Genomic DNA, 25000 nt, shown 5'->3' on the forward strand with positions numbered 1-25000 from the left:
CGCTAGCAGTCGGTGACGGTGACGCAACGGACACACGGGCGGAAGTATTGCCAATGGGGGAAGAACGATAAAAGATAAAAGAGAATGGTCACAACACACCACCGGGCGAGTCTGCGTTTCATTGGATCTTAAAGCGTCCTTGCTCAAGCGCGCATCCTCTTCCGGAAAGTCCTTCCACGCCGAGGTCTTCTGTATACCAGGAGGTATAGCAGACACCGACCGATCGACCGAACGACGAGCCTTTCGCCTCGTACTGCGCACGTACGCGACCACAACCTCAGGTCAGGTCACCACACACACACACACCCGCACACACACACAACATGGCGGCTGCGTCGTCGTTTTCGGTCGTGATCGGTGCGTTGCCAATTTAAGATCGGCTTCTTTCTGCGAGCTCAGTGGCCCTGCCCCGTCTCGTCGGTTGCTATTTGGGTGGGCCTTGGGCTTTCAACCAGCCTTCAGCAGACACACATACACACACACACACACGCTGAATGACAGAGGGCAGGGCATTCACTAAGGCCCAAAAGGTAGTAACTTCTACTTCTCTCTGCTAGAATGCTGGAATGCCCCGCGGGCGTGGTTCCCCCCAAAAAGCGGCACACACTTTACTTCTAGGATCGCAAAAAAAAAAAAAAACAAATCGATGGTGTTTACCGATGGTACGATGTTTGTGGTCGCTTCAACTGCTGCGACGAGGACGACGACGACGATGACGAGGATGAGGACGATAGCTGGTGGTCTAGCTTTTCGCTGGGGTTGCGGCGGAACCGTTGCAGTATGCTGCTGCAGCTGTCGGACAGTAGCTGGGTGACGCTGGCCGTGTTGCTGCGTACGTAGCGGCGGCGGGCCGCCGCTGACCCGCTACCGGGCGTCACCGTCGATGACGACCCGGACAGTAGCGCCAACGTGGACGTTGACGAGGGGCCGGATCCGGCGAGCACTAGCGATGATCCCGTGCGGTTGCTATCGATCAGCGAACTGTTGCTACCGCCGCTGCCGGCCACATTCGAAGCGGCCATGTTCGCGCACTCGGTTCGCGGCTCGTGGTTGAAGGAATGTGGTGCCTATCCACCCCCCCCCCCCCCCTCGGCAATTTGCGGCCAATTGCGTTCTTCTTCAGCCGAAAAAAACTGAACCACGGCTACTACTCCTTCCTTGTTGGCCCTCGACACAGCCAAGCTTCGACAGCAGGCGCAGCTACTCGGGCGAACTCGTGTCGCTTATCGGCAGCCCCGCGTCTCGTCACAACCGTTGGGCATTAAGACAAGCCAAAACGGACGGTCTGGTGGCAAGGCGGCAAGTCGAGCGAGCAGTACCACGGTGTTGCCGTTGGCGATATTTCCCGGCACTGAATAACCTCACAGAAAACTCTCGGGTTTGTGTTTTTTTTCGCGATCTGGCGTGACCACGGTGCTGCACCTGCACCTGCACCTGCTGAGTACGGCAGCACCAACTGGACGCCACCTCCACCTATCGCTTATGATCTACTCGATCGCTGTGGGTGCGGGCACTATTAAAAAAAAAACCGGAACGAAGCCGTTGTTTGGTTTTGGTCTGAAATTTGCCGTTTACATGTGGTGGATCGGCTACCGGCGAAGGATAAGGGGGGAAGCGGGGGCGAGGTGGCGATTTTGTGGATGGAGCCACAGGCGAAAGTAAACAAAGATAAGAACCGATGAGAGCGAAACTCTTTTTGAGATCTGCTCAACTGCATTGCCTTCGAGAGGACCTTCCCTTTCCGACAATCACACACGTGCCAAGAACACACACCGACTACTCCGTCTCTCCAGTGGACCGATCAAACGACAAAAATAAAAATAATAAAAAAAAAACAACAACACTCCGCATTGCTTTTGTTTACACAAAACAGCTCGTGCGAGTCCGACCGACCGTTGGGTGGATCGTTAAACGGATCGTACGCCGCGAACAAACACAGGGGGGTGGGGGGGGGGGCAGTTATGGTGCGCCGTAACACAGCGGAGCGTACACCGGGCAAAGCGGAATGTGCGCTGAATGCGAATCGAATATTTAAAAAAAAAACACTCAAATATGAAAAACGAGAGAGGTAGGCTCCCGGGATGGCAGAAGAAAGGATGAAAGAGATTTAGCGTTGCCTTGACACACGTCGTTCGGTTGCTTCAGATTTCGCTACAGCTACACAGTGTACTAGGCGCCTGCTTTAGTTACAATCTGTTTAGCGCCCTGCGCACCTGTTCCCAGTCCAGGCATAGCGGGATAACCTTTCTGATGTCATTTTTATCCCAGTTGGTTTATTTATCCGTATTACGAAGCAATGTCAATTAGTTTGTATCCACAGTTTCAATTAAGTTAAGGGGGGTTGGGTATTTAATTTTTTTTTACCGTGACAATCATTTTCTACATGAATGCTGATCATTTCAGTGCAATATGGTGTAAATCTTATGAATCAATCGAAGTAAAACTGACAAAGATATTGATTTTTTTTAAAGACGTGCCTCGTGCAATGCACTGCTCGCTACTTTGAAGCGCATTTCCCAAAACCAACGTTTTCAAAGTCGATACCCTTGACATAGTACAAAAAACATTGATTTTTTTAAATAATTATGTTCAATTATTGCGATCAGATAGCTTCGTAAAAAGCATCACTTTTTCAATTGCAAAACTCTGCCAAACGTGTAAAAAATGGAAATGGAAACAAAAAATCATCGGGACTACCTGGACAAACTTATAATCTATTAAAAAGAATATTGATTCGCATACACCCACACGGCTAGTAAAGGGCACCGGAAAAAGGACATGTTTGCAAAAACACGCCTTTCTAAAAATTAATGCCATGCTTGAAGTTTTTAACAAAACTTCCCCAAAACTACAACCAATCTGTTGCTGCAAACCTGTAGTTTAATGGGAACGTCGCTCGAAAAAAGAAAATTGATTGGTTTCCTCGCAAAAAGTCGTCAGGAATGAGCTATTTTTTTTACCCAAATTAATCCCTAGGACAAAAAGGGGAAATCCTTTGCTTCTGCTTACGTCTCTTCTCGGGTGGTGCGCCCAGCTGAACTGAAACTGAACTGAAAAAGGCATTTCCTCGCTGTATTCTGTGCTGTTGCTCGCTAGGCGAGCCGCTGCCCACGGAGATAAAAGGCCGTGGGGATGGAAAAGAAAGATGGACACGAGCACCTGGCACTGGTCATGGACCTGCTACAGATATACTCCAAGGCAGGCGAGTGGCTTTAAGACGCGGATCGCCAGCACGGAAGCAAAAGTATCCTTGGCCGATGGCCTATGCGTGTGCTGGGCTCTGGCTCGTCGCCGTAGCATCCAGAGGCAGCAAAACAGATTCGCTCCCCCCCCCCCCCCCCCCCCCCCAACCGCCTTTGCGTATCCGCGGCGTACTTCGTGAGATGCGCCGTGAAAGCGTGTGTGGCACTCGGACTCGAAGGTGGGTAGTTTTATTTTCGTGAGGTAGCGTTCACCGACTAGCATCTGAGCCACCGTCACCGCCGCCATCGCCGCCGCCGCAGCCTCCAACTCCAACACAGTTTCCTTCTGCTTTCCCATACTGCTATTCTGCTCGGTTTTTAGGGACTTGCAGCGATGGTTTTTCGTCGTCGGACGGACGGACGGACGCGTAACGGAAGCGCCGTGCGGCTCGCTGCTCACTTTCCCAGGCAACCCACCCCAGGCAACGCAGGCAACGCATGCGCGGACTATATACGAGCGTTGCGCGTTCAAACGGTTTTGTTTTATTTTTAATCGGACCGTGTCCGTGTGCGCGACCCATTCAGAGATGCCAGCCATGGTTGACAGGTAGATAGAAGCCGTGGCGCGGGGGTGCCGAGTCAGCTGCTTGCCCTGTCGACGATGAGGACGACGCCACGGACGACGCAGGAGGGACGTCGCGGTCGTCGTCGTCGTTGTCGTTGCTCCCGAATCTGCCCCTGCCGGGGTGGTGCGTGATCGTGCGTGTACAACACAACACCAGACACCAACACCTACACACGGCAGGCGCGAAAAATTTCTCGAATGTTACCACCCTCAACCGAAGAAATCTTGGCTCTGGGCTGAACGGAGAGTTGAGTGCAAAACGCTGGTGCTGCCCTGCCACAACTACTACTGGCGAGTCCTTGGGCAACAAACACGCAAGAACGGAAGAGGACTGGCCCCTGGCCCATTCGCGGCTGGCAGATCGTTTACGACCGATCGTAATCGCCTCAGTACGCGGCACCTTACGTCACATACCGGTCAACCTCAGCCAACAGGAAGTGCGGGGGCGAGTGGCAGAGTACTATTAGTAAGCATCAACCGACCCCCCCCCCCCCTCCAAACCTTCTCCCAGGCTGTGGTTGTGCAACAAAATTGGATGATCGTGGAAATCTTCGGCAACTCTTTTGCTAGTGCTGATGGCGATGGTGGTGGCGATGGTGGTGGTGGTGGTGGAAAGGTAGTTGAGTGGCGATCCGAACTCCGTCAACATCGAGCACCATCGAGGGTGACAGGTTCGGAAGGTGCCCAGGTGCCAACTCGACACTGACTCCGGGTTGTCGAGTTTCATGTCCTGTAGGACGGCAGTACACATATCACTTGCACATAAACAAACACAAACACACGCATCACGTTCTGATCAATGACTGACTGGACACTGCTAATACGAGATTGCTGATCTGCTGATCCTGGGGAAGGTCCTGACGTCCATTCGTAAGAAAAGGGGGGGGGGGGGGGGGAGGGGGCAAACACTTACAGCCGTCGACAGGGCGGGAAGAGGATGGGGGGGGTTTTGGGCAGTGGCGAGAGGAATCAAAAAGGAGCCACGCGCTCCCTGTCTCTCCCGAATGCTCGAGACCAAACCGAACTACAACAACAACAATGCTCGCGAGTTCGACTGGCCGCTAACGCTGACCCACCCGCAAAGCACCGGGATAAACACTAAACTACAGCCGACGGCAACGACGACGGCACGCAATGCGGCTACTCCGGTGATCCGGAACGCGAATGGGCGAGCTGGCGTGAGCGAGCGAGCGAGCGAGCGAGCGAGCGCGCGCGCGCGCGCGCATCCACCAACGGCCTATGGCCGGTCGCCTGCGCAGCAATAGCTCAAAACTGAGCCCCCCCCCCCCCCACACACACACAAACACACACACGGGGAGTGTGTACTAGCGCCCAAGCAAACCCAAAAATGAGAAAATGTGTGGCGGAAGCTGTGCTCGATCATTTTCCACTGATCGTGTGTCGATCACATACAATCGTACACCCGCAGGCACCCAGGCGCGCTCGTTAACGTTCGCCGTGGACCTCCTTCGGACGCGGTGTGAGCGCGTGGGAAAACTGCGCGGCAAACCACAACCGGCTGGCTGGCACCGGTGCAGGGGGTCTTCTGGCTGCCCGAAACAAGACGAAGAAGATGAGGTTCAGGTTCTTCTTATTCGCTGCATACACTCATACACGCAAGCGTGCGCGCGCACTGTACTGTGCATCGGTGATGCGCACGGTATAAGGATCGGTGGTACTCAAGGAGGAGCAACCGCAACGCCGAAACGGGAGGGTTAGAGGGCGTAATGGCCGTAGTTGGCCCTTGACACAAATCCAAAAGAAAAAAAAAAAACAACCTCCCAAAGAAAAAAAAACCTCCGCAGAGGAGAGAGAGAGAAGAGAGAGAGACAGAGAGAGAGAGAGAGAGAGAGAGAGAGAGACAGAGATCATGCACGACACATGTGGAAATTTAAAAATAGTTTTCAAGCCGCGCGCATCTGCGTCGATCTGCGTGGTGTGGTCTCTCTCTCTTTCTCTCTCTCTCTCTCTCTCTCTCTCTCTCTCTCTCTCTCTCTCTCCTTCTCTCTCTCTCTCTCTCTCTGTCTTTCTCTTCCTCTGTTGCCATAGCCCGTCCGCTTCGAGGACTCCTTCAAGACTGGGGATCCCCGTTGGTTTGTTTGTGTGTTTGTGTGTGTGCATGTGTTTATGTGGGAACCAACACCCCCCACCCCCAAGCCGGGCGGAATTTTTGGGGGCTGTAGTGCGCAATTCCTTTTATCACGACAATTTTCCACCCCTACCTCCCCCCCAAACTGCCATCAAAACACAAACAACATTTCCCCGATACCACCGGGGAAAAAAAAACAATGGAGCGAGGGAGCGAACGAGAGAGAGGGTAGAGAGATATTTGTTTTGCCGAACATACACTCGCACACCAGCGTGAGGACGCCAGCAGCCGGATCCTTGTTCAAAGACCAGCGAGGATCTCCCTCGTTAAGCTGCCCCTCATGGCAAGGCGGTGCCAATTTGGTGGCCAGGCCAAGCCAGGCAAACAATGATCGCAAATCGCTATGCTACTAGGGTGCACAATGGTACAACATCGCATTGACCCATCTACTGGCCTTGTTACCCACCGGTAGCCACAGGGCACGGCCACATCGGGTTTAAATAAAAACCAAGCAACCAAAACCAACGCCAAACGGCAACGACGCATACGAGACAGGTGGGTGGAGGGGGAGGGGGGGGGGGTTGCAAATGGCATGAGGTCATGCAGCCGTTGCTAAGGGTTGCCAGCGCGTTTGTCGTCGCAAGAAAGGTCAAGTGCGTCACGCGTGTGGTGGCATAGGGCAGGGTGCTTCCTATTCCTGTCGCGGTTTCCGACGCCATTTCCATTCCGTCATCTCTCTACAGAGAGAGATAGAGAGAGACAGAGAGAGCTTTCTCTCGTGTACAAGGCGCGTTCTTCCGTTGAGGCGGCTATATTCGACGACCGACCTTCGACGCGCCTGCCACCTCGAAGGTACTAGAGCGTGGAAAGTGGCCAGCCAGTATTCTATCAATCACTATGTGTGTATCCTCTTTTGTATTCGCAACACACGCGTGTTGATGAGGCCGTGCCCGAGAAGGATACTGAAGTAGATACGCTTTTGTTGCAACATTTACGAGCAGTTATTGACATCTTGAAAAAAAGGGACATTCGACGTATACAAAAAGTCCTCCCACACACACACACACACACACACACACACACTCACAGGCAGGCAAGCACATCGAACAGACGTCGACGGAACAGACCAACAACCTTCGTGACGATCACTTTCGCCGTCGGTTGCCCCTTGCCGGACTTGGGCTTGTAGATGATGACCTGCGTCACCGGGGGGCCCTCGTGATCGGGCTTGAAGATCTCCTGGAAGGATATGCCCGACACCGGTATGTCCTTCAGCGTGAGCTCCCCGTTCGGTCCGCTACCGCGGATGGTGGCACCCGGTGTTCCCGGTGTATTCGAGGTGACGGCACCAGCAGCAGCAGCAGCAACAACACCAGGAGCAGCCACTTCGACATTCGCTCCCAGATCAGGGGATCGAGCTGGCGACTTGGAGCGCTTGTTACGATCGGTTGCTGCTACTGCCGCCGCCGGCTCCGTGCCGTTCGTTTGCTGCTTCGCCGCTGAATACTGTTGCAATGCCAGAGGGGATCGAGTTGGGGAATTAACACGTTTGCTACGTACCCGGTGCATCGGGTATCGGTAATGCAATGGAAAAAAATGGGGGATTTTAGCTCTGCCACCTGGTAGAGCTTTGTGATTTACCATGATTGAGTTGCTGCTGTGCTGCTGTTGCTGTTGCTGCGGTTGCATTTGAACACCTACACTGGACATAGTTTGGAGCACTATTGGAGCAAGGAGGTGTCTTGGGGAATAGGCCCTGGAATACTGAAACTACTATGGAGAGAGAGACAGAGAGAGAGAGAGTGAGAGTCTGCAAAAGAACCTGACACTGAACGCCGACCAACCGCCGATCGGCGATCGCAATCCGGCCAGCCAGTCAGTGACCAGTTACTGCGTTCGTTTTGCACCTGCACTGCACTGTACTGCACTGTGTCTTATCTAGGAATGGGTTATTTATTGATTGAAGTGCCGTACTGGATGGTCCCGGCTAGCTGGCGGCATTGATTGGTGCAGCTGGAGCTCGCGAGAGTCGACAACTTCCACCAAAAGCTACCCAATCTACCAGATGCAACTGTTTACAGGGCGTGAATCGGCGGCATTTGCTGCCGCTGGAGGCGAACCCGCTAGGCGCGTCTGCCTGGACACTGAAGCACGATTACCAATCACACTCCTGCACACACGCGCGCACTCACTGCACTCCGTACCGTACGTACAGGCGGAAAATCGAGAAAGTTGCAACTTGCTAAACGAAAACCATCCGCGCCGCGCCAACGCCAAGGAGCAGCAAGAGTAGCGGCGACCGCGCACCACAGTCCCGTATGCAAAAAAAAACAAGGCGAGCGACGAGCACACGTTTGCCCGAAACCTGCCCAGCACACACAAACACACACACTCACACACACCCGAAAAAAGGGATCCTTTTGATCCGTTTGAACTAACAAAAACGCCCCAAACGGGCCAAAAAAAAACCGGGGTAAGTAAGAGTAATCAAACTAAAGGTTGTCGAGCGCACGCCTATTTGGGTTTGTTTTTGTTTGTTCAGCTGAAACCGAGGAAGCTCACTCAATGCGCGGCTACAACCGAAACTGTACTAATTCGCAGGCGACAGAAGCTGGTGCATGGTTTTTGGCAGGGCCACCGCGGCACCGAGGTTTGTCGTACGTCGCAGACGACATTGCTTCATCTCCTCTAGCTAGGCAGAGGGAGAAGAAAGAGATAAAGTGTGTGAGAGAGAAAGAGTGAGAGAGTAAATCCACATTTCCCCGCGCATCTCGCACACCTAGGGTTTTGGGTGTGCGCCCGCGATAGAATGATTGTGTGATAGACAACCACTCTTTCTAGCGATATTTCGGGATGGAGAAATTGAAACCTGTGAGCGTAGTACAAACACCGGTGCCCTGCTCAATAGAAAGCAAAATTGGCAAGTAATGTGGCCAAGTAATTCGCCGCGGCGCCGGTGAGGTTACACTCGTGTAGATATCTTTGGGGGAAATGACGGTATCCGATGGTCGATGTTTGTGTGTGTGTGTGCACCGTGGGAGGGAAAAGGGCGGATTGGCGGGTGGCCTAAAAATAAACGGCCAAACCTCACACACGTGACGTGACAAAGGGGCGCGGGGTGCGCAGCGCCTTTCCTCTCGCGATCGCGATTCCGATTACGATCGCAATCTCCGATCCGTACGACCGACCGAGGTTCGGCCGCTTTCGTTTGGTGGCCGTGGCGAGGCGATACCGCGGTCGCAACAGCGCCAAAATGACGCGCATCTATTCCGCGCGGTCCCAGGTTGGCGGTCAACAGGTGCGCATGTGCCCGCCACTATGTGAGGTGCATGTGTTGCTCGGTGGAGGTTGTTTGTTGCGCTCATCTGATCGGATTTAATATTGGGATGCTGCTGATCGGTATTGGCGCGCCTGTGGTACCACACCTCAGGCCCCCTGGGAGGAACAGGAGGAAGGCTGGAAGGGCCAGACTGGCCTAGCCACAGCCAGACTGCCCAGAGTCGTCCGGTGTCCGGTGGCATGCAGGACAGGTGGCGTGTTTGTATGTGTTCGCTGTAGCAGCACCGTTGGAATGATTTCGACCATATATACATCACAGCAGCTAACAACATGTCGTCACCAACAGCACATATCATGCGATTCGACCGGAGTGGTCAGTCTGATTGAGAGCGTGTGTACTCACCCCCTTCCCTGTTACCTTGGCAGCCTCTGCGACAGCAGGGACCGGCGGATTGCGGGTGTCCGCCGTCGCACGGCCATTCCCCTTGGAGCGACGGCCGCGGGCGATAGAGCGGTTTCCTTCACCTTTACCGTGGCTTCCACTGGTCGTCACCGACCCGTCATCGTGAAGCGGGATGCGATCATCCCGGCGAGGGTGCTCCTTACCGACGTGGTGTTTCCCATTGCCCATTCGGCGCCACTTTTCACCGGGCTGCGATAGACTGCAAAACAAAACGATGGAGGTAAAGGCTTGAATGAATCGAAATAGATTTAATAGCAAATCACTCTAAAGCTGTCGCGATGACCCAGAACTGTGACTACTAGAAACTGGAAAACTCTCTCTCTCTCTCGCTCTCTTGCTAATTCAAATCATTCAAATCAAGTTCAAATCATTCAATCGTGGAACATCAATATACTACTGTGTCACGAAAGTAAAATGAATGGGTACTCTTTTTAGCCGTATGGACGTTTTTTTTTAATTCTCGTATTTTTTGTTGGTTGTCAGGACTGTGATTGACATTCATGCCAAGTTTGACGTCAAAATAATGATTAGTATTTGAGATATGATTTTTTTGTGAGGTACTAAAGCATGGAACACTTAGCATTTGGCCACATGAAATAGGGCACATCTCAGGCCAGAAATAAGCTAAACACATGAAAAAGGTGTAATTTTATAGGTATTTTATCCAGCTATTCACAAAAAATTGCGATTAAATTATAGGGCCACGTTGCGCATGAATTTACGCACTTTTGGTTTTATGTGCAATAGTGGAAGAAGTCTCATTAGCCATTTTCCCCACCATTTGTACATTACAGATAGATTTTTTATCATTTTACATTGTTTCTTTAGTTTTTGTTCCATAATAGCCCAATATGATTGTATTGGACGTTACTGTGGGCAATTTGGTGGTTTGAAGATTTTTGGTCTGAAATCAATGCTGTTGTTTCGATACCATTTTATGATCTCTGTGCTGTAATGGCAGCTTGCCAAATCGGGCCAAAAATTTAAAGGGACCTTTATGAGACTTAATACAAGGTAGAATGATCTTTTCCACGCAGTATTCTTTGTACAAACAGCCGTTCATGAAACCACCCGTTGTTTTCAAACTACAACTGCAGTTCGCTTGCCAAATGAGCTGTTTACTGGCAATTTTATCTACGTTAATAAACTAAAACCTTACTATCGCATTCCCTCTATGATTGCTAATGTCAAATTTATCTCCTGGTTTTTGCCAAAAAGCTGTTTTACGAGGGTTTTTACTCCAGTCAAATTTAGTTTTCATAGTGAGTGTGCAGTTTTTTTTTACCCTTCGTGTTCCATTGGCGATAACTTTTGAAGGTATGGTTCGATTTTAAAGATTTTTATAACTAAAAGAAAAGACTATGACCTTTAAAAAGACACCAACAGAGTAGCAAAGTGACCACTAGGAGCGATACAGTGAGTAGAAAAATGCGGCCAACTATTAAGTGTTCCATTCTTTAAATGCGAATTCTTCATTTTTTTAAATTTATTGGCTAAAGAATTTGCATAAAATATGGTTTGCGGATAGGTAAGGAATGATGTAGAAAGCTTTTGGTAACTACGCTAAGTTAAATAAAAATGTTAACAAGTGATCAACAGACTGCCAGGAAGGTCAGGAACGTGTTGAAGCCGATGAACGTCCTAGGCGACCATGAACGTCAATTGACAAAGCTCACGCTCTACTAATCATAAATTTGGTGTTGGAAACCCGTCAATTAGCAACTAGAGACCTTGCTGGTGATATTGGCATATTCAGATAAATCATCAATTGCATTTTGAAAAATGTTTTCGGCCTCAAACGCGTCAGAACTCGACTGGTACCGTTGGTACCAGCGAAATGCGTTGGTTTTCTGCGACTTTTTCGCCAAAAACTCTACTCATATCGTTCCAAAACCACCGAACTCGCTTGATCGCTTGAGCACCATGTGTCTTCTGCTTATTAAAAAAGGCCAAAGACCGCTCCGGGGCCATCGTTTTGAAACGATAGAATAGATTCCAGCGGCTGCGAAGAAGGAACTGAAGGCCATCCCTAAAGTCAATTTTTTCAAGTCGAGTTTCAAGTTTTTTTTGTTTCCAAGTTTCCAGGACGAAATAGATTTGGAGGAATAAAGCAGGAACTTGCAAAATAAATCGAAATTCACTATACTTTCGCGACACAGTAGTATTAGATGGAAGCTACGACACAAGGGTTACTACCAGTTAACTAAATTAATCAACAAGCAACAAAGTTTCCCATTCCTTTTTGCACATCAGCAGTATGCTCAATTCTATTGTCTTTTCCAACACATGCCGCCGCGTCTGGAACAAAACGGCGAAATCTAATAAAAATGGATTGCAAATAATGCCTCAACTCATTGAGCGGAGTACCCGAGGTCCCCGAGGCAGCATGATTCTGCTAACATAAATTAGCAAATATTAATATTATTAAATTAGCTGCGCAAGATCAGCGGCCCAGCACGAATCGGCATGTAAAAAAGTGCCATATTGAGAACTAGTTAAGAAATTAAGGGACGCACTTCGAAAATGACCACACCATCGTATGTAACACGTTACTGTCAACACACCGACAAAAAAAAACAACTGCTAGTACTACTGCTACACTTCTCCTGTGTGCAGCACGGAGGTGTGTTGGATTGTGGCTGACGAATAGCAGGGCCAACCGATGCGATACGATCAACGCTGAAGGACGCCAAAGGTCTTCTGAAGACGGGGACACCACGACCGGTTTTTGTGAGCAAGATTGCACCGCCCCCCCCCCCCCCCTATACCTCCCCCCGCGCTGCTTCAACTTGAGCCCGTCGCATAGTCTAGACGTGCATCCCTGCACCCTGCAGTGCTCTTTTTTTCCACTTCTTTTACTTGGAACTGGCTGGCGACTAAAAATATTGCCGAATTTGGTATTATACCGTGCAGAGTGCTCTTGACGAGGCTAGTAGGTAAGCTAGCTCGCAATGAAAACAACCCCTTCCATGTCCATGACACAAAGCGTACAAAGTCCTAGTGGTTGTACGCCAAGCACTAGCGTCGGTAAGCATAATAGCGATTCAGCAGCAATACCCAGGTGCCCAGGCCAACATTGTACATACGCCAACGAGTGAAAATCACAAAGTCCTCCTCGATTTGACACACTTGCGGGTTTTGGGTCACACTCGCTCGCACTTCCTCGTTGGTCACACTTCCGCAACACATGTCGAAACCGTCTGCGGTCATAAAAAAGGGTTTAACGAACGTCCTTCAGGCGCTAGCAGGCAACTGATCGGAACTTCCGCGGATAGAAAGCCGGCGCTGGTACGGGGCTCGTAGGACCTCCAACATGGCCTCCAAATCCGGGCACACGGGACAGTCTGCCAGTCTGCCAGTGACCGTGGTATGCGTGCGACTGGGCCGAGTCCGTTCATCCAGTCCGGCGCGAGTGCGAAGCGCAGGGCTCCGTATTTGGCGATGATCGGTGATATTTATGGTGTTCGCGATGTTATTCATATATAGGCATGGGTGCAGGTGTGTGTCTACTACACTCTTACAATTCTCTGCCGGATCATTGCCGTGGGTCGCGGGGATGCGATGCGATGCGATGCATGCATGCACGAGACCCCCTCATCCGCATTCGCATTCGCGGATAGCTTGGTGATGGTCAAACGAAAAAGAGAAAAAAACAGTGCCATGTCCCCTTGAACCTGCATCGATGTGTTACCAGCGACCTTGGCCCCGGGGGGGGGGTCATGTGCCAGCTCAGATTGGTCTGTGAGGTGACGGCAGTCTAGCAGCAGTCATTGCTACTCCGACACATCACACTAGGGCACTAGCGATTGCGCCATGCGATTGGTTATTTCGCTTCGAAATCGGCGGCAACTCCTTTGTCCCGGGCGTCCATTGCCCGGAACTTTGTCGTTGGTAGACATGCAGAGACAATGCTGATGTTTGTGGGGTAGAGAGACAGAGAGAGAGCAAGAGAGCGAGCGGAAGGGAACTCGAAGCAACGTTGCTGGCGTGGCCTTGAACTACACGCAGCGTCACCTTTCTTCACCACTGCCAGCCCCGGCCAGAAGACAGGCCGTTGGCCAGTCGCATTGGCGTCAGCCGGTGGTTTCACCCACGCGCCCGATTGGCCTTTCGGTGAATCTTTCACCGGTGCGTGCTGCTCGCCGCGACCGAGCCCGGAGTGGGATTGGCAGGCCAAAGACCTGCTCCTGCGCTGTCAATTCGTTTGCAGCCAAAAGGGTGCATACAGAAGGAACGCTGAACATTCCGACGGAAAACCACTTCACCAGCAAGATCAACCACATTAGCGCAAGCGATTGCGTACGTAAGGGGAAGAAGGAGCGCGTGTAATTGGAAAAAAGCAAGTAAAGCTGGAAGGATGGAATGCCACTCTCCGAAATGGCTGGCTCCTCCCGGTCCGGTGAAAGAACCAGAATCTAGATGATTATCTTTGCACGAAGTGGCCCACGCCAGAAGTGCCGACGCCTATACGGCCGGCAACGTGACGAATTTGGTGTAGCGAGTGCCGTCGCAGACAGCTCGCAGCTCTGAGCAGGTTCTGAGTCCGTCAAAAGGTGTTCGGAGGGCCCTGCTACCCAGCTGGTAACCGTGCCGAGCCAGCGATATGGTGAGATAGGTGTTCTGGGCACTGCTGCAGCAGCAGCATTAACAACAGTAGTGGTGGGTTGAAACATCCAAAGCAATGGCTTAGCCTGACTACGGGTACACCGTCAGTGAGTCAGAGCTAAAGCAGCTTGGACGTTTTGCCAAATCGGATCATGCAACGCCGAGCAGGGCTCATGGCCCGACATGGCCACCTCAAGAAACCAAGCTCGTTGGATTTAGCGACCCTAGGATCGATCCAGCAGCAACAGCAGCAACTCCGCACACCGCGATGTAGATCAACCTGCAAATGCGCAAAGTAGAGGTGTGGACCGGTTTGGTGACTTTTTGAAAGATTGTTTCATTACCCAAGCCAGTCTTGCTCTCTCTCTCTCTCTCCTCCCGTTTTGTTTTCTCACTCCCTTTGATCACACTTCTTCACTCTCGCCCTCTCTTTCTCTCTCCCTCTCTCTCTCGCCTGTGTTGGCTGGTGCTGGCTGGCACCGTGGCTAAGCTATCCAACGATTTCGTCCTCTGGTGGTGAATCCTCTTCATCTTGCGTACACTAACCCCCGATTAGCGCAATACTACAAAGCTACCCAAGTACAGTATTGGTCGATAAAATAGCAGCGCTAGTACGTTACGCAAACTTACGCCCTGTACTCGCTCAAATTTGTTTTTAATCCAAATTTAAAGCATGTTTTAGGAGTATTGGAATCTGAAGAAGACGTTTTGGCTTTATTTTCGATCACGTATCGCTTTGGCTTTAAAATATAACCATAAATTGCTCATACCAGCTAAATCAGGTTGGTCGATAAAATAGTAGCGCTAATATACGAATTTGTTTTTAAAGTAATAGGAGCTTTTAAAAAAACCACCGTAATAATGATGTCATATGCAAGAGATTGGCGTATTTTTATAGTAGTTTGGAGGAGCGAACACACGTTTAATTTTCAATGAGTTGGGTTATTTAAAGGATTGTTGGTATCAAGATGGTATGGCCACAAACGTGCGATAACCAACGAAAGCAAAATTACCACAAAATGCATTTGTTTGCATAAGGATTTGTTGAGAGTGTATATCATGTTCAAAAGTTCAAATACGAGTCAAAATGTCTTCAGCGAGCGACAAAAACATCGTTCAAACTGATGGATAGGCAGCCCGAACGACGAAGAACGAACGACAGATTATTTTTTGAGGAGAGAAAGCTGTACTAAATCTCTTCAACAGCACTTTAACACGTAGAAACTGTTGTAATTAAGTTAATAAGTTCACTAGAACGTCAAGAAAAAAATTATAGATGAAATTACAGATGCTTCCTGAATGTTTACATTGTAATATGACCTTAGTATTTTGATTCATTAGGGAATAGAGAAATATAATATGAACAGATGGAAGCAATGTCGAACTGTGTGACTCCAAACAAAAGCGAAGGTCATTAAGATGTTCTCTGCACACAAGAACGATCCAAAAAAACGCCGTAATCTCGGAGAAAATTGATTTCTCGAAAACATGATTTGGAGTTGTTTCTTACACTGCAGCGTATGCTCCATTCATTGTATCGCAGAGGCCATAAATGTATCAAATTACGTCGATAACATGTAAAACGTGTATGTTTTCAAGAGATGAATACAAAATGCCCAAAAATGGTTTTATAAATCGTAAATAATGACCCCAAAACACCAGTGACTGTTCAAAGGCCAAATTTTCCGACAGCGAAATCGAATGGTCTATGTCCTTCCTCGTCCTAAATCGGTTGATTTTTTTTATCCCTGACATTAAGAATGCAATACTGAACATTTTGAAGAAAATGTGGGCTATGGTAAACGCTGCTTGGTCTGAAATACCAATCAATTCCCCCCAAAACAGGAAATTGAATAACAGAATAAAGATGTTCAAAGGTTTTCAAGGATAACAAATACCCTGTGTAATCCTAAGAATGACCAAAGCCAGATATGAGTGATTATAAGAAAATCTAAAAAAAATTGATCCAGAAACAGATTTTAAAATGATTTTTTTTCATTTGAAATCGTTCAGTTTGTTAGCGCTACTATTTTATCGACCAACCTGATTTAGCTGGTATGAGCAATTTATGGTTATATTTTAAAGCCAAAGCGATACGTGATCGAAAATAAAGTCAAAACGTCTTCTTCAGATTCCAATACTCCTAAAACATGCTTTAAATTTGGATTAAAACACAAATTTGAGCGAGTACAGGGCGTAAGTTTGCGTAACGTACTAGCGCTGCTATTTTATCGAACAATACTGTATGTAAGGAAATCCTAGCAAAACATCAACTTACTCGTACTCAACCCGGGACGGTGCGTCATCTGGCGCCGATTCCAGTAACTGGTTGCACCGGGGAACCCACGTTGCGACGGTCACATACACTGCCGATCCTTCGCAATCGGCATCGGCATCATCGTCATCATCACTGTTACTGTTGTTCTGCTCCTCCTCCTCCTCCCAGCCAGAACCTGCACCATCCTGCTCCAACCGTTTCCGCCCGTTGCCGTAGAGACTGCCGTAGCCGTAGTGATGAGCCCTACGGCTGCTGCTGCTGCTGCTTTCGAACTTGTAGTAGAAGCTACTATGATCGATGTGACCGTACTGCACCACCGGCGTGGATGACAGTGCCGTGGTGCCGGCCACACTACTAGCCACCTCCTGGCTCGCTGGCTCGCTTACTAGTGCATTGAGCCGATGCTGCTGCTGCTGCTGCTGCCGCTGGTGCTGGATGCTCGATAGGACCGACCGGCAGTAGTCCTGGTCCCGCACGGGATCATCCTTCGTACCACTCCACTCTGGCCGCGAGATCGTAGGTTTCAGTCGAGTCTTGTCTAGCTTTGGTTCCTGCTCTTTCGTCACCTCCTCCTCCTCCTCCTCTTCCTCCTCTTCCTCGTCTTCCGACGGTACAGTCTCCACTCGTTCGTCTTCCTCTTCCCCTTCTGGCCGGCTCGCGATGGTGCCCGATGGTTGCGGTCTCGGTGGCTCCCGACGATGGTAGAACTCCCGCTCAAACGGCAAACCCTCCGGAAACCCACGGGAGAACGGGCTGGTGACGGTAACCGGTGACGTTTCCGGGGTGCTGGCGAGCCGCGGTGCTGCTGGGTGCTTACCGGTCCAGCACCGGTTCGTGGTGCTGTTCGCCGAGGGCGTCAGCGTTAGTTTTGTCGCAGTTCTCAGTGTCACTAGTAAGCCGTTGCTCGAGTGCTGCTGCTGCTGCTGATGCAGGGGATGACAGTTTTCATTGTTTTCTCGCTGCATCCTCCCGTTGCGCTCGTGAGTGGCGATTAGGTGAGGTTTACGTGCACGGCTCGCCGTCGTCGTCGTCGTCGTCGTCATGCTGGACTTGGAAACGTCGCTGTGGATGCCACCACCGGCACCGGCATGAAGCAACGGCTTTGTACCAACCGTCTGCCGCCTAGCAGCAGCTGGTCCACCACCACTAACCCGCTGCCCGCTGCTGATGCACCCAGTCTTCGATGTGGGTTCGGGCATAACCACCGGTACGGTGGTGGCCGTAACACGCCCACTCGTGTTACCGAGCGTCCGACTCGAGACGATCCTTGGTTGCAGTTTGCGCGCGTTGTAGGAGCGCTTCTGTGGACCGATCGCGGTTAGTGGTGAAGCGGGGGGAGGTAGCAGGACGGCGGCACCTGAACTGTTGCTGCTGCTGCTGGTGGTGGGCGCTTTCGGTACGATCGATTCCACCGACGTACCGGAAGAGCTGGGAGCAGGCGATTTACGGATATCGTGCCGATGCCGGCCCCCCGTCTGTATCCCGGCGGAACCTGCCGGCAGATTCGAGCCGGCCAAACGGCAGTTCCAGGCATGCGATTCGATGATGCGACGCGCCGAGCGGATGATCCGGGATGACTGGAGCCCCGGGGTGGCCGCTATCAGCACCGGTGGCCGCCGTTCTGGTGCCGGTTTTTGTCTCTGCTGGAGCACCTGCGGCTGCTGCTGCTGTTGCCCTGGTGAGGGTCGAAGTCGGTGTGAACTTTTCGCCAACCGCGTCATCTGGGTGGTAGCAGAGGTGAATGGAACAGTCCGACCGGCCGGCGGTTGATCGGTGTAGCTCAGCTGAGCCGGTTGCTTGTCTCCTTCCTGGCATGCGTCGATACTGTCAACCGGACTAGCTCGAAACAAGCCATACTGATTGTGATGATGGTGATGATGATGGTGGTGGTGGGATGTTGCGAATAATTGTGTTGATACACTGCTTGACATCTCGATATCCTTCGCTTCGCTGTCGTCCTGCTAGTGCTGCTGCTGGTGTGCTCGCCCCCCCCCCCCCCCCCCTCCGGGAGACTGTCCGGATGGGAAGTGTCACTTCGATGTTAGCTCGGTCAGCTCAGGATCCCCTTGCGCTATTCGCATTGCGTTTGTTGATTGGCGACGATGGTTGAATGGTGTGCGCGCGAGACCACTTGCTAGCGCTCGTTTCTTCTCGTGGTCGCTGTATCACGATAGCTAATATCACAAGCACCGATAGCAAATGGAGCACCTTTCTAGGATAACGCCAAAACACATGAACAGACACGGAAAGAGAGAGAGAGAGAGAGAGAAAGAGAGGGAATAGACATTTAATTCGCATGGTATTGGGGTCCTCCTGCATCCTTCCTCGTTCGAAAACAAGCGAGATTGACGGTGACTCAGCTCAGTACTACGAGTCCATCGAGCAAACCAGAGCGATTAACCTTGGTGAACTGTTCCGGCCATCTTGTACTGGCCTGAGTCACATTCACATCTCGTCTCGCTCGCTGGATCGCTACCAAAAAGTCAACAAAAAAAATCCCCCCCTCTCTCTCTCTCTCTCTCTCTCTCTCGGATGTTCTCTATCAAGGATGTGCGCGCGTGGCGCAACCTGCGCTGTGAAAGTTGAGAAGAGCCGAACCGGAATAAATGCTTGAAGCACTGTCGGACTAGCAGCACTGGACGACCACCACTGGACTAACCGCGGTGCGCAGCACTCGTCGACAGAGGGTGGTTGTCGCGCCGGTTATCGGGTGGCGGCTGATAAGCTGATAAGTGTATGGCTAGCCTAGCGGTGTCCGGCTACGGCTATCTACACAAGGGTGAAGCTCGCTCACTCACTCGCTAACTGCACACTTCCCGTGCACTAAACAAACCCAGCCGCTGACGCACACACACACCCAGGCTGGCGACATTATTGGTCACCGACGCTAGCGACCCGCTTTAATAGGGTGGAATCGAATCAAACAATTCCAGGCTCAACGATGCTAGCCGGCTAGAGACTGGGCCAGTGCCCGTGCCCATGCATGTCTGTGTCTGTCTGTCGGGCCGACTGAACTGTCTGGTGTGTGCAAATGCAACATTGCGCACACCGATCGAATGTGTAGACTACAGCTCGATTTTGCATCCAAACAGCTCTTCTCAACCAGTACGCTGAAGGACGCGTTGTGCGGATGCGTCGGAGAGCCGTCTGGCGGCCTTTAATTGGTCAATTGAGTCCGCAATCTCGCGATCAACGCAGATGACCACGCTGCATCGACATTGACGCGGACCATTGTCACCCTAACCCTTCTCTATCTATCTTTCTCTCTCTCTCTCTCTCTCTCTCTCCCTCTCCCTCCTTCCCTCTCGGTCTCATTGAAGAAAGCATAGATGCATATTGACAGAGCCACTCGGGCGGGGAGAGCAAGCGCTGCATCATCTTCTTCCCGTGCAGCACATATGTGCACACATTGTTTGGGCGGTTCGGGTCGGCAACATTTTCGAATCGAATCGAGACGTGCTCAATTTTAACGGTTACCACGGTTCCTGCACGCTGTGGGATACGAAAACGCCAACACAATTAACGGACACTAGGGCCCCACCTTCACGCAAACCGGAACGGAACTCCTCACACTCGCTGATTCCACTTCCAGTACGGCCAGTAAGTGCCTGGAGCTCGTGCTCAAGCTTGGCAGGTGGTGCATCGACGCTTCCCCACCACCGCGATGCCGGTGAGACCTCAAGTAGCGCAAACAAACGAGGCAAAAAAGCAGACCAGAAGCCTCCCACCCACCCACCCACCTAGGCCGCCAGACAACACATTACAGGCCAACCAGCGCCGCAACCCACGTTGGCGGCAAACTCCTTCGCCCCTACAGGGCCTACTGTAGGGATCTGTAACCGACCGACCGGTAGCAGAGATGGGCACCGCGATCTGCGAGGGTGCTGGAGGGTGGTAGGTGCGAGACGAGCTATCAGCAACGCATGTTGCAATGTACACGCACAACATAGGCACCATACCTACACCTACATAAACCAGATTGTAGCAATGTTTTTTCTTTTTTACTTTAAGGACGCCAAAATACGCACAATTTCACGGTTGTTTCCTGAATGTTTGATGTAAAGGAAGGAAAGGAAAGCGAGATACAAAACAACACGTGCGAGCCTTTACGATTGGGCCCAGGGGCCAACAGTGTCGACGCCATGTGCTATGATACGCTAGGCACTATCGCTACTACATTTCCCCGTAGTACATCACCACACACACACGCACGCACGCACTCAAACACACGCGAGAGACTGGGTAGTACATAGTTCCGCAATCCGCGCTAGTGTAGAGCCGATGGTTCGGTGACTTTTTGGAATGTTCGGTTTGTCCAGTGGCAGACTGGGCAACATCCACCTCCAACTGTACATTTCAATTTCCTCCTGGCACCTCCACTTGCATCACATGGCAGGGCAGCCCGGGATGCATTCCTAGCCTCGAGTATAGCTTTCACTCGGCTTTCAAATCCTCTGCAATCGACCTCTGGCACAGTTCCTTCGCCCAACAATGCATTGTCACTGGAACTGTCACGGGATGGCACTGACAGGGGTAAGAACGCACAGTTACAGGCCAAGGACTCACTGGAGACGACGCGGCACTGCAAACGTTGCGCCGCACCGCGTAGACAGATAAGCGAAGCACGCGCGCTCGCGCATTCGCTCGAGCACATGCGGTTCAAGGACGAGATCTCTCGAACGAACGTCGGCGAAGCACACTACTCGTTGTGTCGTGCCGCGAGGAGCAAGTGGCGCGAGTAGCGCGAACGTCGACTGTGCCTCACGCTGATCGTCACTTGACTGTGCGTGGACTTGGGCGCTCCAGTGTGCGCGCACGGTGGTAACCAGAGCGAGCTGCATCTGGTGGCGGCTGCTTGCCTTTGCCGATGACCCCGAGCCGCACCGACGACGACGACGACGACGACGACGACTACGAAGACTACAAGAGATGTCTGGTTCGGCGCAGAGATCGCGAGCTGCTGCTACTGCTGCTAGTGGTGGAGCGTGCTTTCTCGGCGTACGCATGGGCCACATGTGTGCGGTTGAGGAGGAGTAGTAGCAAAGCAGAGACGAACGACGAGCTGTTGAGCTGTGGTCGTGGGCTCTGTTTTCGTGGCCGACACGAGGCATAAACCGAAAATCTGTGAATATGCGATGGAGAGCGCGTTCGGCGCGGTGTTCGGGTGTTGCTCGCCGATTGCGTGCTGGAAGCCCACAGCAGCCTGTTCGCGCCTACAAACAACCCCCGCCCCGTCCCCCTGCCGGCCCTTTAACCCTCATCCGCAGTCACGGGTCTGGCCAGACCCGGAGCGTTTTCGGTCGTTGTTTTAACTCATTTCTAATCAACATAGAGACCTGAGATTCCGGGTACCGTCCTAGAATTTTATTTTCTATCGAACTATCTTTTAGTTATTATATTTAAGTGTTGGCAAAAGGACGAAAAAAGGACTTTTTAAAAATACACTCGTATGCAATATCTCGTCGTCTCGGCTTGTATGCTCGAAAACTCGTATGCATTTTGTATGCAAACACATGTAAAAGCATACGGGTCTGGCCAGACCCGGGACTGCGGATTAAGGTTTTAAAATAGGGCTGCGGATGAGGGTTAAAGCGACCCATACAAGCTTAATTTTATTTATCAATGTTTGCATGCAAGTTGATGGACGAAACGCCGGAAACCAATTAAACGCTATTTCTGCATCAAAAACATTGATGAATACAATTGTATTAATTAATTAACCCTCATCCGCACTCCTATTTTAAAACCTTATCCCGCACCCCTCGGGTCTGGCCAGACCCGTATGCTTTTACATGTGTTTGCATACAAAATACGAGCATACGAGTTTTCGAGCATCCATGCCGAGACGACGAGATCTTGCGTACGAGTGTATTTTTAAAATGTCCTTTTCTCGTCCTTTTGCCAACGCTTAAATATTAGAACTAAAAGATAGTTCGATAGAAAATAAAATTTTAGGAGGGTACCCGGAAGTTCACGTCTCTATGTTGATTAGAAATGAGTTAAAACAACGATCGAAAATGCTCCGGGTCCGGGACTGTGGATTAAGGGTTTTTTTTTCAAATCCATTTTTCGTCCTTTTGCCAATGGTTCATGATAAAAACTTAAAGATAGATTGATAGAAAATGACGCAAAACCGTCGATTAACAACCTGATGATAATGGCATACTCAGATAACTCGTCAATTCGTCGAAAGTTTGCAAAGGCAAACATACATGAGATACTTCATAGCCCACACACATAAATATATTTACGTCAAAGCATGCAAGTTGCAAGGATTGATCAATAAAATTGAGCGTGTATGGGCCGCTTAAAACGCAGTAAAGTGTCGTGAAAGTGTTAAGCGGCCCATAGACGCTCAATTTTATTTATCAATGTTTTGGATGCAAGAATTGCGTCGAATTGTGATTTTATTTTTATTGCTCATATGTGGGCATACATTGGCCTAGTCCTTAATGTTTCATGTTCTAGTCTCCGTTGTACGTGGCCTTTCTGGTTACCCTCTAGTTTTCGCGGGTTCTTAGCCGTAAGATCGCTATTCCGGAGACTAGACGGAAACTGCAGAAAGACTAAAGATTTAAGGTGCTTATTCTGTAACTTTCGATTGCGATGGCCTCAGGCGTTCGATGATTCATGCGAATTTCGAAACGTTTCGAAAACAATAAACAATTCAAAATGACAGTTTGAAGTAAAAAAACTGTTAATTAACTTGTTTTTTTCGGTATAAAAACGACTTAACCTTTGTAATAATAGTATACGATTAGCAGAAAGAAATTATTGAAGCACAATCAGGACGCTATAACTGTTTTTCAGATGCTCGATGCTCGATGTAAACAGAACGCCAGCTGTCGACCACAAAAATGCACTCGACATGCAAGCGATCGTGAACACCAAATGAACATAAAATGAACCAAATGAATCGAACGCCTGAGGCCATCGTAATCGAAAGTTACAGAATAAGCACCTAAATAGTGAGAAGATCTTCTCACTGTTCATTTAGTGTTCATTGGTGTTCATTGGGTGAGTCTCCGTAAAGTTAGCGAAAAATTACCGGACTGCCATAGTGAGATTTCCATAGTGAGAATTCTTCTCACTGCTTACTGCTAACTGGGAGGATGTAGACAAGCCGTGAACAATCGTATGGTGGTCGGGTGTTTTGTTATGAAATCGGCCGAAATCCAAACGTCTCGTTGTGAAATCGTCACTAAAACCGCACACTTTCGTAGGAGTCTCCACCGAGACATTTGTGGTCAATTGCGGAGTAAAAAAGTAGCTGCTATTCGGTGAAATTTGTTATAATTGAAGTGGTCGCCACCACATTTTACAAGCTGTGTTTTGTCTTCGTTCATTGGAGTCTCGGATTGAATTGAAGTGGACGGATATTTCGCTTACAAAGTTATCCAGCAGCAACGCAGACGATGCTCCACATTACCCGACAACTACATACGGGCCAGCGAATGCAGACCCAGCGTTGCTCTAAGCTGATCGACAGCGTTCTTCGGGTGGATCATGCCGGCGAAGTCGGCGCAAATCAAATCTACCGTGGCCAGATGGCGGTTCTTGGTAAGCCGGCGCCGAACCCTTCTGTGGGTGGTATTTCTCATTGGACTGTTGCACTTTGTAGGGCACACCAAGGCAGGCAAAACCATCCAACACATGTGGGAACAGGAAAAGGTGCACAAGGAGGAATTCGACCGGCTGCTGTACAAGTATCGGGCAAGACCGACAGCCCTGCTGCCGTTCTGGAACGTGGCCGGGTTCGCACTCGGAGCTGGTACCGCGCTGCTCGGAGAGAAAGCGGCGATGGCGTGCACAGTGGCCGTCGAGTCGGTCATCGTTGAACACTACAACGATCAACTGCGCAAGCTGATGGACGATCCAACCTTTGTCGACAAGGAACTGCTTGCGACGATACGGCGCTTCCGAGACGAGGAGCAGGAACACCACGACACTGGGCTCGAGCACGGTGCCGAGCAGGCCCCCTTCTATCAAGCCCTCACGGATGTGATCAAATTTGGCTGCCGCACGGCCATCAAAATAGCGGAACGAATCTAAAATCATTGGTCTCGCATAAAGGCGTAAGTATATCAGCTACCCACCGATCCCATTTACTAGCGCTTGTCGCGTCCCCTTTTTTCCTTTGTATGTCGGAATGACCTGGGTCACAATACGCCTTCCAGAGCACTTGTTCGCTTTACTTTATTATCACTGTTTCGCACCATATACGTCAAGAGAGAAAGATATAGATAGACAGGGAGGAGAGATCCACAATCGCTTGCTGTCTGGCCGCATTTCAGATCTTTGGAAGTTTGGTGCCGATGGTAAGGTCGCTGCTGAAGCTACTCGTCGATGTAGTGATGTTGGTCATGTTACTGCTCTTGCTGCTCCGGCCACCAGCAATACGTTGCTTCTTCTCACCTGGAAGTACGATAGAGCGAGCAAGATGGCTTAGTGGTTTGCTAACTTTTTTTTCTGAGATCTC

At 50.5% G+C, this 25000-nt stretch overlaps 3 protein-coding genes across 9 annotated transcripts in view; 1 reads left to right on the forward strand and 2 right to left on the reverse strand.

The window, feature by feature from the left end:
* LOC126570109 (serine/threonine-protein kinase Doa-like) overlaps nucleotides 1-21308 on the reverse strand; it is a 30227-nt gene extending 8919 nt beyond the window's left edge. The window contains exons 1-3 of one of the 5 annotated variants that reach the window (XM_050227651.1): nucleotides 4721-4955; nucleotides 658-1513; nucleotides 1-2 (exon numbers count right to left, since the gene is read on the reverse strand). The exon at nucleotides 1-2 is cut by the window's left edge and continues 278 nt beyond it. In XM_050227651.1, the coding sequence (XP_050083608.1) occupies nucleotides 1-2; nucleotides 658-1022 (367 nt within the window). In that variant the 5' untranslated portion in view covers nucleotides 1023-1513; nucleotides 4721-4955. Of the gene's footprint in view, nucleotides 3-657; nucleotides 1514-4720; nucleotides 4956-9578; nucleotides 9838-16521; nucleotides 18734-21087 lie in introns of those variants that run through there. The other 4 variants (XM_050227660.1, XM_050227643.1, XM_050227635.1 and 1 more) reach the window with 4 other exon arrangements.
* Nucleotides 21309-23650: 2342 nt separating this feature from the next.
* Nucleotides 23651-25000, forward strand: part of LOC126576258 (5-demethoxyubiquinone hydroxylase, mitochondrial) — a 4532-nt gene continuing 3182 nt past the window's right edge. Inside the window, exons 1-2 of the mRNA XM_050237505.1 lie at nucleotides 23651-24081; nucleotides 24143-24596. Coding sequence (XP_050093462.1) covers nucleotides 23937-24081; nucleotides 24143-24573 — 576 coding nt within the window. The 5' untranslated portion in view covers nucleotides 23651-23936 and the 3' untranslated portion in view covers nucleotides 24574-24596. The remainder of the gene's footprint in view (nucleotides 24082-24142; nucleotides 24597-25000) is intronic.
* Nucleotides 24702-25000, reverse strand: part of LOC126576074 (protein shifted) — a 5088-nt gene continuing 4789 nt past the window's right edge. For all 3 annotated transcript variants that reach the window (XM_050237301.1, XM_050237216.1, XM_050237383.1), the window contains one exon: nucleotides 24702-24936. In XM_050237301.1, the coding sequence (XP_050093258.1) occupies nucleotides 24812-24936 (125 nt within the window). In that variant the 3' untranslated portion in view covers nucleotides 24702-24811. The remainder of the gene's footprint in view (nucleotides 24937-25000) is intronic.

Source organism: Anopheles aquasalis, chromosome X (genome assembly GCF_943734665.1).
Source record: "Anopheles aquasalis chromosome X, idAnoAquaMG_Q_19, whole genome shotgun sequence".
NCBI lineage: Eukaryota > Metazoa > Arthropoda > Insecta > Diptera > Culicidae > Anopheles > Anopheles aquasalis.